A 20390-nucleotide genomic window follows, 5' to 3' on the forward strand; every position below is an offset into this window, starting at 1 on the left:
AAACGCTCCAATGGTTTCGACACTAAACATGAATTAAATTTAGCATTGATTATTGTATGTGTAGGTGCCTTAGCTTACTACATATTTCGTCAATAAAATTAAGATTTGTCTCACGCGTGAGACATTCATCCATCTCTACATCACTACAAGACACTATTTCTTTTGATTCATCCATCTCTACATCAGGACAAGGCACTATTTCTTTTAAAACCAAATCTGGCAATACATAGTTTTCATCGAATTCTGGGAACAACAAAACCAACTCAGATCGAAGATCTTCAATTGATTCACCATCTTTAAAATTGTTCATTTTGTAAATGAAATATTTTCGACATTCAATAAACCTTTGCTTTTCCATAACTGCTTTCAAATGAGAAATATTTGTCTAAACAGGAATTTATACTCTCTTTCATTTGCGTCATTTCCTGGGGAAAGCCCCTTTTGACAAATATCTCGATCGAGGAAAATTTAAAAATCTAAAAGCCAAAATCATAAAAACCTCAAATGTCTGACGAAAATGAAAGCGTAAAGCCTTCAGTAGCAAAACTACAAACAAGAAGTGCACCTAAACGCTCCAATGGTTTCGACACTAAACATGAATTAAATTTAGCATTGATTATTGTATGTGTAGGTGCCTTAGCTTACTACATATTTCGCCAATAAAATTAAGATTTGTCTCACGCGTGAGACATTCATCCATCTCTACATCACTACAAGACACTATTTCTTTTAATTCATCCATCTCTACATCACTACAAGACACTATTTCTTTTAATTCATCCATCTCTACATCAGCACAAGCCACTTTTTCTTTTAAAACCAAATCTGGCAATACATAGTTTTCATCGAATTCTGGGAACAACAAAAGAAACTCAAATCGAAGATCTTCAATTGATTCACTATCTATAAAATTGTTCATTTTGTAAATGAAATATTTTCGACATTCAATAGACCTTTGCTCTTCCATAACTGCTTTCAAATGAGAAATATTTGTCTAAACAGGAATTTACACTCCCTTTCATTTGCGTCATTTCCTGGGGAAAGCCCCTTTTAACAAGTATCTCGATCGAGGGAAATCTAAAAATCTAAAAGCCAAAATCATAAAAACCTCAAATGTCTGACGAAAATGAAAGCGTAAAGCCTTCAGTAGCAAAACTACAAACAAGAAGTGCACCTAAACGCTCCAATGGTTTCGACACTAAACATGAATTAAATTTAGCATTGATTATTGTATGTGTAGGTGCCTTAGCTTACTACATATTTCGTCAATAAAATTAAGATTTGTCTCACGCGTGAGACATTCATCCATCTCTACATCACTACAAGACACTATTTCTTTTGATTCATCCATCTCTACATCAGGACAAGGCACTATTTCTTTTAAAACCAAATCTGGCAATACATAGTTTTCATCGAATTCTGGGAACAACAAAACCAACTCAGATCGAAGATCTTCAATTGATTCACCATCTTTAAAATTGTTCATTTTGTAAATGAAATATTTTCGACATTCAATAAACCTTTGCTTTTCCATAACTGCTTTCAAATGAGAAATATTTGTCTAAACAGGAATTTATACTCTCTTTCATTTGCGTCATTTCCTGGGGAAAGCCCCTTTTGACAAATATCTCGATCGAGGAAAATTTAAAAATCTAAAAGCCAAAATCATAAAAACCTCAAATGTCTGACGAAAATGAAAGCGTAAAGCCTTCAGTAGCAAAACTACAAACAAGAAGTGCACCTAAACGCTCCAATGGTTTCGACACTAAACATGAATTAAATTTAGCATTGATTATTGTATGTGTAGGTGCCTTAGCTTACTACATATTTCGCCAATAAAATTAAGATTTGTCTCACGCGTGAGACATTCATCCATCTCTACATCACTACAAGACACTATTTCTTTTAATTCATCCATCTCTACATCACTACAAGACACTATTTCTTTTAATTCATCCATCTCTACATCAGCACAAGCCACTTTTTCTTTTAAAACCAAATCTGGCAATACATAGTTTTCATCGAATTCTGGGAACAACAAAAGAAACTCAAATCGAAGATCTTCAATTGATTCACTATCTATAAAATTGTTCATTTTGTAAATGAAATATTTTCGACATTCAATAGACCTTTGCTCTTCCATAACTGCTTTCAAATGAGAAATATTTGTCTAAACAGGAATTTACACTCCCTTTCATTTGCGTCATTTCCTGGGGAAAGCCCCTTTTAACAAGTATCTCGATCGAGGGAAATCTAAAAATCTAAAAGCCAAAATCATAAAAACCTCAAATGTCTGACGAAAATGAAAGCGTAAAGCCTTCAGTAGCAAAACTACAAACAAGAAGTGCACCTAAACACTCCAATGGTTTCGACACTAAACATGAATTAAATTTAGCATTGATTATTGTATGTGTAGGTGCCTTAGCTTACTACATATTTCGTCAATAAAATTAAGATTTGTCTCACGCGTGAGACATTCATCCATCTCTACATCACTACAAGACACTATTTCTTTTGATTCATCCATCTCTACATCAGGACAAGGCACTATTTCTTTTAAAACCAAATCTGGCAATACATAGTTTTCATCGAATTCTGGGAACAACAAAACCAACTCAGATCGAAGATCTTCAATTGATTCACCATCTTTAAAATTGTTCATTTTGTAAATGAAATATTTTCGACATTCAATAAACCTTTGCTTTTCCATAACTGCTTTCAAATGAGAAATATTTGTCTAAACAGGAATTTATACTCTCTTTCATTTGCGTCATTTCCTGGGGAAAGCCCCTTTTGACAAATATCTCGATCGAGGAAAATTTAAAAATCTAAAAGCCAAAATCATAAAAACCTCAAATGTCTGACGAAAATGAAAGCGTAAAGCCTTCAGTAGCAAAACTACAAACAAGAAGTGCACCTAAACGCTCCAATGGTTTCGACACTAAACATGAATTAAATTTAGCATTGATTATTGTATGTGTAGGTGCCTTAGCTTACTACATATTTCGCCAATAAAATTAAGATTTGTCTCACGCGTGAGACATTCATCCATCTCTACATCACTACAAGACACTATTTCTTTTAATTCATCCATCTCTACATCACTACAAGACAATATTTCTTTTAATTCATCCATCTCTACATCAGCACAAGCCACTTTTTCTTTTAAAACCAAATCTGGCAATACATAGTTTTCATCGAATTCTGGGAACAACAAAAGAAACTCAAATCGAAGATCTTCAATTGATTCACTATCTATAAAATTGTTCATTTTGTAAATGAAATATTTTCGACATTCAATAGACCTTTGCTCTTCCATAACTGCTTTCAAATGAGAAATATTTGTCTAAACAGGAATTTACACTCCCTTTCATTTGCGTCATTTCCTGGGGAAAGCCCCTTTTAACAAGTATCTCGATCGAGGGAAATCTAAAAATCTAAAAGCCAAAATCATAAAAACCTCAAATGTCTGACGAAAATGAAAGCGTAAAGCCTTCAGTAGCAAAACTACAAACAAGAAGTGCACCTAAACGCTCCAATGGTTTCGACACTAAACATGAATTAAATTTAGCATTGATTATTGTATGTGTAGGTGCCTTAGCTTACTACATATTTCGTCAATAAAATTAAGATTTGTCTCACGCGTGAGACATTCATCCATCTCTACATCACTACAAGACACTATTTCTTTTGATTCATCCATCTCTACATCAGGACAAGGCACTATTTCTTTTAAAACCAAATCTGGCAATACATAGTTTTCATCGAATTCTGGGAACAACAAAACCAACTCAGATCGAAGATCTTCAATTGATTCACCATCTTTAAAATTGTTCATTTTGTAAATGAAATATTTTCGACATTCAATAAACCTTTGCTTTTCCATAACTGCTTTCAAATGAGAAATATTTGTCTAAACAGGAATTTATACTCTCTTTCATTTGCGTCATTTCCTGGGGAAAGCCCCTTTTGACAAATATCTCGATCGAGGAAAATTTAAAAATCTAAAAGCCAAAATCATAAAAACCTCAAATGTCTGACGAAAATGAAAGCGTAAAGCCTTCAGTAGCAAAACTACAAACAAGAAGTGCACCTAAACGCTCCAATGGTTTCGACACTAAACATGAATTAAATTTAGCATTGATTATTGTATGTGTAGGTGCCTTAGCTTACTACATATTTCGCCAATAAAATTAAGATTTGTCTCACGCGTGAGACATTCATCCATCTCTACATCACTACAAGACACTATTTCTTTTAATTCATCCATCTCTACATCACTACAAGACACTATTTCTTTTAATTCATCCATCTCTACATCAGCACAAGCCACTTTTTCTTTTAAAACCAAATCTGGCAATACATAGTTTTCATCGAATTCTGGGAACAACAAAAGAAACTCAAATCGAAGATCTTCAATTGATTCACTATCTATAAAATTGTTCATTTTGTAAATGAAATATTTTCGACATTCAATAGACCTTTGCTCTTCCATAACTGCTTTCAAATGAGAAATATTTGTCTAAACAGGAATTTACACTCCCTTTCATTTGCGTCATTTCCTGGGGAAAGCCCCTTTTAACAAGTATCTCGATCGAGGGAAATCTAAAAATCTAAAAGCCAAAATCATAAAAACCTCAAATGTCTGACGAAAATGAAAGCGTAAAGCCTTCAGTAGCAAAACTACAAACAAGAAGTGCACCTAAACACTCCAATGGTTTCGACACTAAACATGAATTAAATTTAGCATTGATTATTGTATGTGTAGGTGCCTTAGCTTACTACATATTTCGTCAATAAAATTAAGATTTGTCTCACGCGTGAGACATTCATCCATCTCTACATCACTACAAGACACTATTTCTTTTGATTCATCCATCTCTACATCAGGACAAGGCACTATTTCTTTTAAAACCAAATCTGGCAATACATAGTTTTCATCGAATTCTGGGAACAACAAAACCAACTCAGATCGAAGATCTTCAATTGATTCACCATCTTTAAAATTGTTCATTTTGTAAATGAAATATTTTCGACATTCAATAAACCTTTGCTTTTCCATAACTGCTTTCAAATGAGAAATATTTGTCTAAACAGGAATTTATACTCTCTTTCATTTGCGTCATTTCCTGGGGAAAGCCCCTTTTGACAAATATCTCGATCGAGGAAAATTTAAAAATCTAAAAGCCAAAATCATAAAAACCTCAAATGTCTGACGAAAATGAAAGCGTAAAGCCTTCAGTAGCAAAACTACAAACAAGAAGTGCACCTAAACGCTCCAATGGTTTCGACACTAAACATGAATTAAATTTAGCATTGATTATTGTATGTGTAGGTGCCTTAGCTTACTACATATTTCGCCAATAAAATTAAGATTTGTCTCACGCGTGAGACATTCATCCATCTCTACATCACTACAAGACACTATTTCTTTTAATTCATCCATCTCTACATCACTACAAGACACTATTTCTTTTAATTCATCCATCTCTACATCAGCACAAGCCACTTTTTCTTTTAAAACCAAATCTGGCAATACATAGTTTTCATCGAATTCTGGGAACAACAAAAGAAACTCAAATCGAAGATCTTCAATTGATTCACTATCTATAAAATTGTTCATTTTGTAAATGAAATATTTTCGACATTCAATAGACCTTTGCTCTTCCATAACTGCTTTCAAATGAGAAATATTTGTCTAAACAGGAATTTACACTCCCTTTCATTTGCGTCATTTCCTGGGGAAAGCCCCTTTTAACAAGTATCTCGATCGAGGGAAATCTAAAAATCTAAAAGCCAAAACCATAAAAACCTCAAATGTCTGACGAAAATGAAAGCGTAAAGCCTTCAGTAGCAAAACTACAAACAAGAAGTGCACCTAAACACTCCAATGGTTTCGACACTAAACATGAATTAAATTTAGCGTTGATTATTGTATGTGTAGGTGCCTTAGCTTACTACATATTTCGCCAATAAAATTAACATGTGTCTCACGCATGAGACATTCATCCATCTCTACATCACTACAAGGCACTATTTCTTTTGATTCATCCATCTCTACATCAGCACAAGGCACTATTTCTTTTAATTCATCCATCTCTTAAGTGGCAGTCCCGCTAAAAGCGGTCCACTCGACTTCGGGACCAAAACTAATTTTCCTTCATTTTTTGTCAGTGAAAAGGCTTTGACACACATATATAAAAAAGCAATTTATTATTTTCCAATTCCTTATTTTTGCTTTGCTACGAGCCACATACCCCGCACACATATCACTAGTGATATGTGTATCCCCTCCAAAATGGCGACCAGTGATATGTGTATCCCCCACCCTCCTCCCCTATACTTTAATATCTTGTCTTTAATATCGCTCTTGTCGTCCGGTCGCTTACTGGACGAACGACCAACCGAAACTGACTTAAAACGCAAATCTCAATTTTTGTAGTTGAAAAAGCTTACGTATCTGCTGCTGGAATTGTGTTCTTGATCCTAACTGGTTTTTTGCGAGCAGGATATAATGAATTTAAAGTTGAACACCAAATGGATCTAGATATATTTCAATTTGAGTTTCACGGCACGGGATTTCTAGGACGATATTAATTGCGCGGTGCATTCTCACCCCTCGAGTAACGCATATTCTCCACTGTTGATCGCCTTGTTTGCATCTGAATTATTCGTGGAGTGAAACACATATCACTTCTTCGACCCGCTCGCCATAAAATGATTGGTGGCACTCGTGTATCCCCTGCACCCGCTTTTGAGTTCGACTTTTTGTAAGATATGTTAAGTCTCAAGCTGTATACGTTGCTATACTGCGAATATTGCTAGTGCGTTTCATAATATTCGACGTTTATTGTTCGGCAGTTGGCCTAGAGAAGGGCTGTCTTCAGGGGATACACATATCACTGCGCCATGTAGTAATTAGTGATATGTGTATCCCCTGCATGCGGTCGTGTACAACCGAGGTCAGTGAAACTCCAGAAATCCCAAGCTATGAATAAACGCCGGGTGTCAATATTTCTAGCAAGCCAGTTTTGACAATGCAAATGTAATGGGGATTTTTCTTCTTGGGTAGAAAGCCAATATAACAGCTGTGTCCATGGGGATACACATATCACTAGTTCATGAAATAATCAGTGATATGTGTATCCCTTATTATCCCGTGCACGCGTGCACGCGTTTTTGGTGGAATTATCGAGTTTCAAACTCCAGTAAACCCAAGCCGTGTAAAAACGTCGGGTGCTAAGTTTTGACAAGGTTGATGCGCTATATTATAACAGTTGTGTTTATGGGGATATACATATCACATCGCCATGAAATAATTAGTGATATGTGTATCCCCTGCACGCGATTTCAGTTTAGATATTTAGACATAGGAGTTGCAAACTCTGCAAACCTCAACCTGGGTATAAACGTCGTAGCGAGTAAGCAGCCAGCACGTTTCGTCAATAATTGGCCATTTTCGTCGATCAGGTAGATAGCCAATCTAACGGCTGTGTTTAGGGGATACACACTGAGATCACTGCGCCATAAAATAATTAGTGATATGTGTATCCGCTGTTCGAAGTTTTAGTCAGATATACAATCGAGTCGGTTGGAACTCACCCAAATTCAAGAAATCCTAATCTGCTCCGTTGGGCGCGAATTCATTTCTGGTTTCTCTTACTCTTTACAGCGCTCGTTGGAACCTCGCAACCGAGTGGCCATTTTGTTCGTTGAATGCCCAGGCACGCATCAGTGTTTTGTGTATCCCCACGGGGGATACACATATCACACATTTTAATCGTAATTTTAAATTTTTGGCAAAGTTAAATTTAAATACACGACCCCACAAGCTTTTAGCTTTAATTATTATCGTGTTTAAATAAAGTTTATCTATCTATCTATCTATCTATCTACTAGTGATATGTGTGCGGGGATACACATATCACGGGGATACACATATCACTGTGACCGGCTTGGTCAGAATGTCACGCAAGTTGTAACGTGACCAATTACTCCCTGAGTGATAACAATGGGGTGACAGGCCTACACAACTCCTATCCACGTGTAATAGCCGCTTTGAGAGTTTTGCTCGAACTAGTATATCTTTGAGGATCTGCCCCTTTTGTATTGTACGATAGGGGGATCTTTGAATATTTCGCTAAGCAATAATCCTGTTTTTAGGAGGACATTTCACAAGAGTAGAGCCGTTAGAGGTCATAGGTCTGCGTGGTTTCCGCTGCTATCCGCGTGTAATTTGTTGAGTTTGACACCTCTGTTTTTGGCCACGTGCTATTTTTTTTTGGCTCATTTGATTGCAAGATATGTTTTAAGCTCTCTAAATATTAGCTCTCTAGGGCCAAAGTTTGAAATATTCCGTGAGCATGTTGGTTACTTGCATTTTGTATTACTTCGCCGGGCCCGGCTGTTTGATTTACTGTTGCAAGTTATGCTGCTTGTTATCACGGGTGTCATATTTATCTTTGTCCGGCTTCGCCAAAGATAGCTGTAGCTTTCCTTGTTGAAAGCTATGAGTCTGTCTTAGAGAGACGTTCTTATGCCTCTTGCATCAATTTCATCGAGCTTTTTGTCCTTCCAGTTTGTTCGTTCTGGAACTGCAAAAGTAGGTGTTCACGCGCAAGTCTGTGGACCGTTTTGCGTGTTGCTTATGATATTGTGTGGTTTTGTTCAGGCAAAAGCTCTGAATTTAGGAGTTCTTCCTATGATTGTTCATCCAGCTCCACGTTGTGGTTGTCATTGCTTTTATTTGCGATGTTGTCAGGTTTTCTGGAGACTGTTAATAGTCCCTCTTTTGTTAGGAGGCTCGTAGCCTTGTAGATCAGGCAAGACCGCGGTTTCGATCCTTCTGGATCTCATCAGTTGCCGATAACATGGAGTGGTAGAGACCAATACTCTATTAGTCATGTAGGGCTATGTAGGTATCTGGATTTTCGCGCGCAAATTACCCCAAGAGCTCATGTGACACTTCCGAGGTCTGGGAACTACAAACATTTTGCGCCTTGGAAGTCTCGCGCGGAGGTGACCATGTGAGGAAGAGTTCAGCTGGAATTTCGTGGTATTTTAGGGAGAAAATGACCACGCTTCAAGTCAGATGAAGTGTCAAGTTCTTTTTAACAGTGTTGACAATGTCTGGAGAGATATTACGAGGACTTTTTGGCCAATACAACCTCTTGGACTCGAGACTTGTCACCGAAAGAAAGGTGATGTTCTTTTTTTTCAGCTGGCTTCGTTTTTGGTAGTCCAGAGGGTGGATAGCGCTAGTAACCTATTTGATAATTGGCTGTCTAGTGGATAGCGTAGTTTATTCTGTTAACACTTATCTACTCGATATTGATTTTTGCGATTGATGACGTTTCACACCCTTTGAGCAACTAATTTTCATCATATAGATTGGTGTGATGTTTGATATTGTAAAGATGTGTCACACTTGAGGCGGGCTCCTATCGGTTCCTCGTTTTGCTATAATAGTACAGCATATAGGCATATAGCACAAGAAAAAGGAACGATGGTATTTTTGATAGCGAAAACTTAGGGGAAGTGTTATTGTAGTGGTCAGTGTAAAACGTAGACTGTAGACTGCAGACTACAAACCGGGGCTAAACCGCTAAAATGCAGACTGAAGGTATAATGCAGACTGCAGGGGTGAAATGCAGACTGCTGACTGTAGACTTTTTACTGAATCGGGGTTACCATTTCCATCACTGAGAGCTAACTGTAAACAGGCTAACTGGGGTGTTATTAAGGCTAACCTGAGTGATATTCAGGCTAATCAAAACTATAACAAAATTCTCGAATGTGATTGGCTATCAGCAGCCCGATTTGAGCATTAATTGGACAGTGCGTGTCATTTTGCATGCGCTGTTGCAGTGCACTTTGTTGAGTAAACTGCTGGGTTTTTCAGCATTCATAACAACGTTTTAAAATTGTTCAGCGCTCAATCGATGGTTTGTTCGTTTCTCGAATTTTGTCATAGTTTTGATTAATTGGTAACAGGACATCGTGTCGTCCAATTCAGTCTATAATCATACTCGTGATTAACAAAGCAGACTCCCGCTTCGCGGTCGTCCAATTTTGTTGATCACTCTTATGATTACAGACCGAATTGGACTCCACTCAGTCCTAATACCATCATTAATCAATGAGCTATTTAGGCTAACCAGAGTACAGACTGTCAAATGCAATTACAGTGAAACCTCTATTAAGTGGACCCCCAATTAAGCGGACACCCTCTATGAAGCGGACACTTAGCCTGGTCCCAAAATTAACGTCCTATATTTCCCTTTATAGTGAACCCCTATTCAGCGGACACCTCTTTTAAGTGGACAAGGACACTAAAGTATCTTGTATTTGGCTAATTTCTAGTGTTAAAAACCTTTATTAAGCAGACACTGAACTGAATTAACAATGTGGTATTGGGCTATGTCCTTAAAATAGTTGATTAAATAGTCAATTAAATGTACCTGTATTATCGTTGCTGTATTGAAAGGGCATTATTACAAACAAATTAAAATTGGTAATGAAAGTTGATTAACTTGAACTCAGGATAGCTTAGTTAACAACCTGGAACTTTATAACAGTACAGAGGAACCGTTGAATGTTAACTGTTAACAAACATTGCACAATTGTTATAAACCTTTATTAACTGGACACCCTTTATTAAGCGGACACTTGGGAAGGTCCTTAGGTTGTCCGCTTAATAGAGGTTTCACTATAGCTAGAATAACCCTATTTATAGTTTGCACTTGATAGTGGAAACAGCACGATATATACTTTAAAAATCTGTAGTCTGTAGTCTGTAGTCTGCACTTTACTCCTGGTCTGCAGTCTGCAGTTTACCCTCAGTTTGCAGTCTACCCCCTGTCTGCAGTCTGCACTCCACAGTCCAGAGTCTGTGTTTTGCACTGACTGGTTATTTTCGCCCTTTTAAAAATTCAAAATTCGACCAAATTTTCAATTTTTTTAAATTTTTTTTGTCAAAATTTGACAAAAATACAAAAATGATATCTCAAGGGCAATGCTGAAACAGCATTTGTAACAAAAATTTTCTAACTTAGCATTAGGCATCCTGGGAGTCCCTGTGGAAGGAGAACAGATGACCATACAATACACTGGTGAAATGTTCTAACCATTACACTCCAGAAGTTTCTAAAGCTTGCTTCACACTTGTGAGATAAGTACAAGCAAAAGCATAAGCACAAGCACAAGGAGATCCCAGAGGAGATCTAGAATAGTGCCATTTTGATCAGTTCAATTTTTGCACTTATGCTCAGGCTAATTTCACAACAGTTCCCACTTGTGAAATAAGCATAACTCTTATGAAATAAGCATAAGTGCAAGCAAAAGAAAAAGGAATGCACTTTTTTCTTGTGCTTATTAAATGTTTTCGCTCATTTCACCTTTGTGGATACTAACGTTTTCATGTGCTTATGCCTGTGCATAAGCTTTTGCTTATCTCACAAGTGTGATCCAGGCTTAAGCAGGCTACTGTGTAGGCTATTAACTAGGCTCATATTTGACACGTGCGCTGCATGCCACAGGGATCAGCAATATCAAAGGGTCCTGGGTTGATCAAGATGAAGAAATATGCTATATGTTAAACTCGGTAAATAAAATGAGAAAAATATAAATTTAGTTATCACAAGTGCAGAACTTGAAGTAAAGAATACGTACCCCTACAGTTGTAGCTCTGAGGCTACAAACAACATGATCTCCTTCTAGCCCAGTATTAAAATAGGTTATTCAGCTGCTGAGCAGAGCTGTTTATAGCCATCTGTTTAATACTTCTCTTCACCTGTTCAAATATCTGGCATCATCTGTTCAAAGTGTTTTCTTAGTAATTCCTTCAGTTGGCCCAGAAGCATTAGTGTACATTTATGCATGAGAACTCACATCTCATGTAGCGTCGTTGGAGTTGAGACTTCATTTTAACATATACTTTTTGGTTTTGATGTAGAGAGCATCCAATAATTTCCTTTTACAACTGAGGTCGCCTGAAGTATTGAACACCCTTGATGAGAACACTGACTTGAGGAGAAAGAAAGCTCTGACATGGGACGCGATCTTCAAGAAACTAGAACGCTTTGTTGACTTGGAGTTGGAAAGTATTGCTGAGCTACAACGTTCAAATGTCCACAAGAGACAACAGGTACTTGCAGTTTTGATATGGCGTCCATAATAATTGCATGTATTATAACGATAAATTAGAAGTGTGGCAAAATTAATTGCCTTAAGACATGTACTTGTGAGTCTCAATCTTTGTTGTGGGGACTGTGATTGATTAAAGTAATGAAATTATGAGCTGGAGATTTCTAAATGTGTAATTGTGCCCTCACGAACTGATCCATATCCATAGGGGCAGCCATTTTGTTAACAACTGCACAGTGTTAGACTACTTACTCTCTACCTATTAAGCAATTAGATTATGAGCTCAAGATTTCTATCGCGTGATAGTTGACGAAGGCACAGCCTGAGTCAACTATTATGGATAGAAATCGAGAGCGAATAATCTGATTGTTTTAGTAGTTTTAGTCATTCAAGACTTTATCTAAATCCTCTTCACAGACACTGAGAAAACACAAAGAAGCAGCTGTCATTTGTTAAAAAGAGTACACTGCTACGTTGCTCACTATCTATTACAGAATAGATAGTCAGTAGTGTAGCCAATCAGAGAACGGCATTCGTGATAGAACGCTAGTAGATTTATACAATTAAAACAGAATAGAAGATGGAGGATGGCATTCCTGATAGAACGCTAGTAGATCTATACTAATTCTGTATATTTCTTTATGTGTAGCGTACAGTTTTATACCATAGGGAATGTAATACCACCACAGTTTGTCAATGCTATCACTAATGTTAGAAAATTGACTTCAACGTATTTGTCCTTTGTCCTTTGGTAGGATATTGTTAAATTTGTGAGGGATTTGTTAAGGAAGGTGGATGAGCGTAAGTACGCTTTGTGTCCTAATCTGTATGTTCATGACATATATATATCTTACTAGATGTTTTGGTGGGTAGTATCGCTGTATATTTTTCAGTTGTGCCGTATTTTGACAAACCCGCGAGTCAAAATACAAACACCGAGTAAAAATACAAAGTGATACTACACACCAAAACATATACAGTAATAAGAGATTTATTATCCAACTGCTGTAGTCAATAAATTTATCAGTGAAAGAGGGAGAGTGTGACAGTTTTGCGTGCATTGACCAACCTGTCCAGCAAACAGGTTTTCTACTGTACAAATAACTGTACAATATATTGCTGTATATTTGTACTGTTATTTGGACAGTATTCGCTGCAGTTGGATAATAAATACACCATATTTGTAACAAATTGTAAAAGCAGACATTTGGAGGTAAATGTACAAGTTACAGTATAAATGTATGACTCTCGCTTGTAGGTAAAAAACATTAAGAGTTTAAACACTTAATGAGTAATGAGTACATGTGCTCTTTGAAACTTAGAGGCAGATATTTATTTTCCCTGCCAGGTGGGCCTCGTTTGAAAGCAGAGGATGTAGTCCTTCACTTAATGTCAATAATTAAGGAACCCAAATATCATGGATATGTACATGTTTGTGTGGAATACTGCAAGCTTTTGAAGAGCATCCTGACAGTTCAAGTCTATCAGTGTGAAATAACCGTCAAGACTTGGCAAGGTATTGCCTAATAAGTATTGCATACCATTACTGGTAGCTTAGCGGATGGGGCATGTAGCAGCTATCGTAAGGTCTCACATGAATGGCTTGAAACCCGTTGAGAGGACAATAGAACAAACAACACAAACAATGACCCCTAGCCCCAAAACAATAAACAGCTGCTGCAATGACAACAAATAGAATTACAAGCTTATGAGAGCTGCTACACTACTGTATCGGATTGGTGTGGGGATGATTTTGCCCACCTAATATGACCATCTAGAGGAAAGTTTTTCTTATACAGTTGAACCTCAATTATCCGGACTTGTTGGGACTAGACGAAATAGTCTGGATAATCGTAAATATGAATGTTAATGAAGAACAAAACTGTTTAAATAAAGCAACATTTAATCGTGAAACAACACTTTAACAAATCGTTTGGAAAACAATATGGTCTATTAGTGTATATCTTGAACCACTCAACTCTGAGCTAATCAGAACTCTTTCAAGTGTTCTTCATTAGTTACGACGCGTGCAAGTGCTGCTTTTGCTCTTTAAAAGCAAAACAAATTCGCTTTTGACTGCACTTTTCAATGCTATAGTTTTAAAAAGAATATTGCTACGGATCTTGATCATGACTAATAAATATTCATGACAAAATTGGGACTAGAGAAAAAGTCCGGATAATCGAGAAATTCAGATAATCGAGCTACGGATAATCAAGGTTCAACTGTATTAGAAGTTCTGTTTGAACAAATAATTTTTGCCCTCCTATGAAAACCAGTTGTCCTCCTGCTGAAAACGTTTATGAAACCACTGCCTATTGGTTATAAATCAGATTCTTATACATGTAATTGCCAGACTACATGTAACTGGACAAACAACCATGTTTGATCTGGTTTCTTTGTGTCTAAGTTTCCATGAATACCCTGTTCCTGGGATCAGATGATAATTTTGATTTATCAAAGTCTAAGTCAAAATACTGACGGATTGATATACAGCAGTACCAAAGATTGATACCTGTCCTGTCCAGTTTGAACATGATTAAGAATTGATAACCGTAACACAATATCATTGCCAAGTTTTTTGAGATATTATTATTATTATTATTATTATTATTATTATTATTATTATTATTATTATTATTATTATTATTATACTTTTCTGATGGGCAAATGTCCCTTCATGTTGGACTCAATGATTTTATGCTTTAGAATTTCATGAAAAAATATTTCTACTTTGGTTTCTTGCTTTCCAGATTTGATTACTACCTTTGTGTCATTTGTCGTGGAGAAACCATCATGGTTGTTGAATGAACAGCATTTACTGGCAAACCTAATTCATGTCTCAATTGAGGGTGCTGCAGCTCTGTACACTGTAAAAGGAAGCACACTCTTTAAATTTTTTGAAAAAATATTCAAAGATATCAGGTACGTTTTTCATGATAACAATCAAGTGAGTACATGTATTACAGTAACTATAGAAAGTGGAATGTAATTTAACTATTGCTAGATTTGTTACCTGAAACTTCTTGTTTCCAGGCCATCTCTTTGACTGTGTAAAATTTAGGACACTTAACTATGAGACTTGTGAGAGTGGAGGAATACTTTTAAGGACTCAGAATACATTTTTCAAGCAGCTTGTGTCAATTATTAATAATAATTATTGATTAATTAATAGCTTTGTCATTGTGTATCTACCTAAGTTAACATATACTGATCAACATTGTTTCCAAAGGTATAGCCCGTTGTAGTATTTGCCTGCCTGGGTAGTTTGTTAGATTACAACTTTGTCAAGTTAGACCTGGCATAGCTTCATTGCATCTCATGTAGCTCAGCTTTAGTGTCCAAATTTTTAGTGTGCAGAGGGTTAATTGACCATAGGTTCAGAGCAACTACTGTCAGTTTGATATATTGGCAACAATTTTCATCTGGCTTTCAAATGGAAGACCAGTGAATACCCAATTGATAAGATTAATATTGTGAACTTAAGGAGACTCTTAAATATCCAATGTCACTTTGACAATAGTCCACTTACCTTTTCCTTGATGAAGGGGTGAGAGTACCAGCCGTCAAGTTGAATGCCTTCTTGATGCTCTGAATGCATTTGTCAAGTCAAGTGCGGAGGACTGTCGTGGTCAGGTGTGTCACCTTGGTGAATCGCTCTTCCCACTTCTTCTGCAAATGTGGAAGAAAAATCCCCTTGTCAAGGTATATGTTTTGAAACTGAATAACACAATGATTGTAAAAAATTAATGTATTCAATTTTACATTAGAAAACACACTGTGAGAAAACGTATGCTAAAAGCTGTATTTCTGTAACTCAACGGAAACACAGAAATAGCACAAGCTGTTGGCGTAATGATGACGCAAGCAAAGAGAATTCGCATTCTAATGGTCAAAGAGAACAGGTCTTTTATCTGTATCTTTTTTGTTGTGGTGTTTTCCAAAGGAAATAGAAATCATGCTCTATGCGACGTGTTTCTATTGAACTATAGAAACACTCATGAAAGTTTGGGAGAACTCCAAAAGCTGTGGAAACACATGCCTGTCAGTTTGTGTTCCCACAGCATTTCTTGTTCTCCACATCCACTTCTGTTTCTATACTAAGCCAATATAATCAGAAAACAATACTTGTGATAGAACGCTAGTAGATTTATACTAAAACTCAATAGAAACAAAATTTTTGTTTTCTATTTCTTAATTTATTTGTCTGTTATAGTGTTTGTAATGGATGACATGTTTCTAATGTTGCAAAATCGCACTTGCAGAATCATCTGATGAAGTTTATGAGTCTTCAAATTTGCGCTCATCATCCTTTGGGAGCTCATGAAGATGACAAAGGCAGCTGGAGCAACAACATTAATCACTGGAAGGTATCAGATATGGTTTAAAACGATCTAAAAGGAACAGTACTGGTTAAGAGTTGGGAAGGTGGAGATGAACTAAAGCTGATGCTTGAGAAATTAAGGCCAAAATTGTCAAGATGCAACAATAATTATTGTTGTGGAAACTTGAAGAGAACCAGAAGAATTTTTATATAGTTACTATGAACAGGTTATGACCACATCCCTTGTTAAAAGCAGCGGAACCATTAAAAAGTTTAAATCTATCATTAATAGATCAGACCTGTCATGTCGAATTTTGAACCCCCCACTTCACCTCCTATGGCTTAGATCTCTCATCCTCGCACTTTGAAATTAAGTTAAATTTTAGAATTTAAGTTTTGGCTTCAGCAGCCATTTCTATTATTTAATTTTTTTCATTAGAAATGTCTCCTAAGATTGTATGATGCAATTGTTGCTGATATTGATCAGTTAAAGAACAAGGTTTCACGAGCTTCCAGGTATGTAACTGACATTATCAAATAAATAAAACTATTGTCTCTATTGTAACAATTGACCATATGTTTTGGGGGGTTTGTAATCCTTAATAGTACCTAAATGTTCTTTTAGCATGTGCATATTGTATGGAATTTAAGTGTTGAATGTTAGAAGGTTTCTTCGATGGTTAAAGATTTGTCACTGAAATAGATGACGCAGTTCAAATCTTCCTTGGTTCCTTGTTCTTTGATGTGTTGGGGAAAGTTTTCACCAACTATAAGGGGCAAGCTCAGATTATAAAAAGTTGTTAGTTTTTGTTTTTTTGAAAGACCTACCTACATTATCTGTTGCCATTAGTGATAGCGAATTTTCTGTCTACAGTGCTAAACTGGATCCTGGACATACCCCACAATTTATTGAACTTGCAGCTGATGTTTTAAATCAGGTATGATATATTTTGATAGTCACAATGTTGCCATTTGTAATCATACTTTTTGTCCTGAAAGTAAAAGTAGATCAGACTTGTCTTGTTAATTGGTGAGTTCTACATGACAACCCACACCCCTCCCCCTCCAAAAAGAGTAAAACTTTAAACACAGAATGTTATTATGTTGCATGCAATTGGTCAGTGTTGGACAAATGATTGGTGACTCATCTCCAGACCTTGCACAAGACAGTGTTACGACTTACAATAACTCTCACCAAATGAGAGTATAAGTGTGTACAGTGTTTTCAATTACATTTGAAGTTTGTGGCTGTTTTTCAATTGGTGCAGCACCCTTCAAGGAGCAATATAAGGAGAGGCTCGTGACAACATCCTTTAGAGGGCAATGGTTTCTAAACTGTCAACATTATAGCTAGCGGTATTATCTTTAAATTGTTTGGGAAATTCTTACAAAAATGTTGGGGGTATACAATTGAGCACACCCCCATCCCTTCAGCTATGAAAACTGGAGTAGTACCTTGGGATTATAAGGAATCCAGGTTGAAGTCAGATTAGTGCAGTTTTCAATGCCTAAACCAAAATAATCACTCTTGCCAATCAAAGGACACAAACGATTCATAAACAAGAAACGATTAAAACTCAAAGTAAACACATGTAGCTCATGAAAAGTGCATGAAATCAGCAAATCGCCATTGGTTTTGTTCTTGGTTTTAATTTTGAGTGGATGACATAGTTTTTGAGGCAATTACACAGCGCAGTAATGTGCAACCAAAGCAGAAGTGAATTACCTACAACATTCAAGTGACAACTGCTCTAAAAGATATGAAACTAATACTGTAACAAGCCTACACGTAAGTAGTTGACTTATGGCCTGAAAAGGCCAACAAATAAATATGTGTCAGAGGGATGTGTCAGAGGGATGTTTCAGATCAAGTTTGGATATCATTTCTAAGTATGCCGTCGATCATTTTCCAGTGTTTAGTAGAGCTCTAGATGAACCTTGTGCATGTTGGTACATGGTAGTTTTTATATTCTAGGTGTTCTGGGCACAAACAGCATACCACTCTGTGAACTCTACACAAGATGTTACAGCTGAACCAGGTTGGTTTAGCTTTACTCATGAAAAAGTACAAATTGTTAACTAGTAAGCAATTCTGTAGATTAAAATGCAGTGTGTAACCATTCAAATGAAAGTTACTGGTCACTTCAGGCTACTTAAAACAGAGGTAAGGGGTGGTCTGATGGGGCACTCGGCTCCTATCCAGACTTTACCTTTAGCTATTAAACCTTTGTGTGTGAGCATTGCAATGAAGGTTGTTGAACAGTGTAGAGTTAATTTGGGAGGATATACTTGAACAAGAGTTTCATCATTAACATCACATATTTGTTTGGTTAAGGAGCCAAACGTCAGAAAATTGAACTTGGCTGGCATGTGGCAAGAGACACACTCGAAAGCAATTCTGAAAACTTGGTTTTACTGTCATGGTAAGTTTATAAGTTTGTTTCGGATGAGACATCATCCATTGGCAGTTGTACAGTGAGAAATAAAATGAAAATATGCAATAAATAGTATAACAAAGTGAGATTTTGACAAGAATATGGAAAATGCAGCTGGATAGTGCAAACGAAAGTGACAAGTTTTCTCTGTCTTAAAGTCTCTTAATCAATTTTAGGGAAAACCCAAAGTTATTCTCAAGCTTAAACTGTTTAAAGTCTGTGATGTAATGATGATTTAAACTTACATTTAAATTAACTTGTTGTTTGACACAGCAACTTGTACTAAAGAACTCTCTTAGATGTCCAAAGCAATAGAGACATTACTATTTTCCCCTTAGGTTGCAGGTCCTAGCTGCATTATTCGTGAAACATCCATCAAGTCTCCCTGCAACTGAATTTCATCCTTTCTTTTCAATATTACATCAGCTGCAAACCAAACACAAAAGGTATGAGTTGCTTTGTGATAGATTTAAGAGTTTCTTTCAGAATCTTTTGAAATGGGGTTCTTATATTTAGCAAGATGCCAACACCACATTGCAGGTCTAGTGTTGATTACACAAATGTTACAGACCTAAGGGTCACTCATACCATTTTCAAGTAAAGTGCTTTACTGTAACATTGATAAATATCCATAGATATTTAATATACACAGTGATAGTATGATGTGTTATTGCCTTGGCTTTGCCGTTTTCACTGAATTCTCGGCAAGATCAGGGCTTTATTTGTTTTCATTTTGTTGCATATCGTACCCCACAAGAACCTTGCAGCATTGTACTTTCAGAGAGGTCTTTTTATTTTGTCTCTTTCAATATTGTTCTCAGACATGAAACCATGATATCCTTGCTGAGATGTATTGAGGCTCTTGTGCAGTGCTTTTCAAAAAGAAAAGTGACATTGGACACTGGGGTTGTTGGCTCAGTTAATCCAATCCTGAAACAGATTTGGACATCTACACTGCGTGTTGTTGGGATGAAACATCTAACTGATTGTGGGTTTTCTCTTCTTACCACTTTACTTCAGGTAATACTTTTTAAGGTATATCTGTTCTAGGTCAGTTTGTTCCAAACTAGGTTAGTTTGAACTCATCCTAGTTCAGTTCGGTAATGTCTGTGTGGCTGGTATTTTTTGGCTGTGTCAAGCTGTCTGGCAGCTTGACAGTATTTTTAAAAAACATTATGTCTAGCTGGCCTGAATGGCATTCTTGTTTGCCTGAATAGTGCAAAGGTTAGCTTGAATAGTGCAAAGATTAGCCTGAATAATGCAAATGTTAGCCTGAAAAGTGCAATGTGTAGCCTGTGTACGGTTATTTCTCAATAATTGTAATGGGTACTAGCCATGCACTAGAAGAATTCAAAAATCCTTAAAATGTCATAAATGATGTTAAATGGTCTAGAATTAGAGTTGGAGGGAAATATCAGACATAAGGGGTTAGTGGTAAGTTCTTTGAAGTGCTGAAAGGTAATGGGGGTAGTGCAGTGACCAAATGG

At 36.5% G+C, this 20390-nt stretch overlaps 1 protein-coding gene across 1 annotated transcript in view; it reads left to right on the plus strand.

Annotated features, from left to right (window-relative positions):
* The first annotated feature begins 7829 nt into the window (after nt 1–7829).
* Nucleotides 7830–20390, plus strand: part of LOC145481042 (serine-protein kinase ATM-like) — a 51463-nt gene continuing 38902 nt past the window's right edge. The window contains exons 1-13 of the mRNA XM_081459427.1: nt 7830–9200; nt 11954–12145; nt 12900–12945; nt 13493–13660; nt 14898–15069; nt 15693–15849; nt 16410–16514; nt 16908–16984; nt 17343–17406; nt 18444–18507; nt 18804–18891; nt 19242–19349; nt 19725–19923. Coding sequence (XP_081315553.1) covers nt 9126–9200; nt 11954–12145; nt 12900–12945; nt 13493–13660; nt 14898–15069; nt 15693–15849; nt 16410–16514; nt 16908–16984; nt 17343–17406; nt 18444–18507; nt 18804–18891; nt 19242–19349; nt 19725–19923 — 1515 coding nt within the window. The 5' untranslated portion in view covers nt 7830–9125. The remainder of the gene's footprint in view (nt 9201–11953; nt 12146–12899; nt 12946–13492; nt 13661–14897; nt 15070–15692; nt 15850–16409; nt 16515–16907; nt 16985–17342; nt 17407–18443; nt 18508–18803; nt 18892–19241; nt 19350–19724; nt 19924–20390) is intronic.

Source organism: Orbicella franksi, chromosome 3, assembly GCF_964199315.1.
Source record: "Orbicella franksi chromosome 3, jaOrbFran1.1, whole genome shotgun sequence".
Lineage (NCBI taxonomy): Eukaryota > Metazoa > Cnidaria > Anthozoa > Scleractinia > Merulinidae > Orbicella > Orbicella franksi.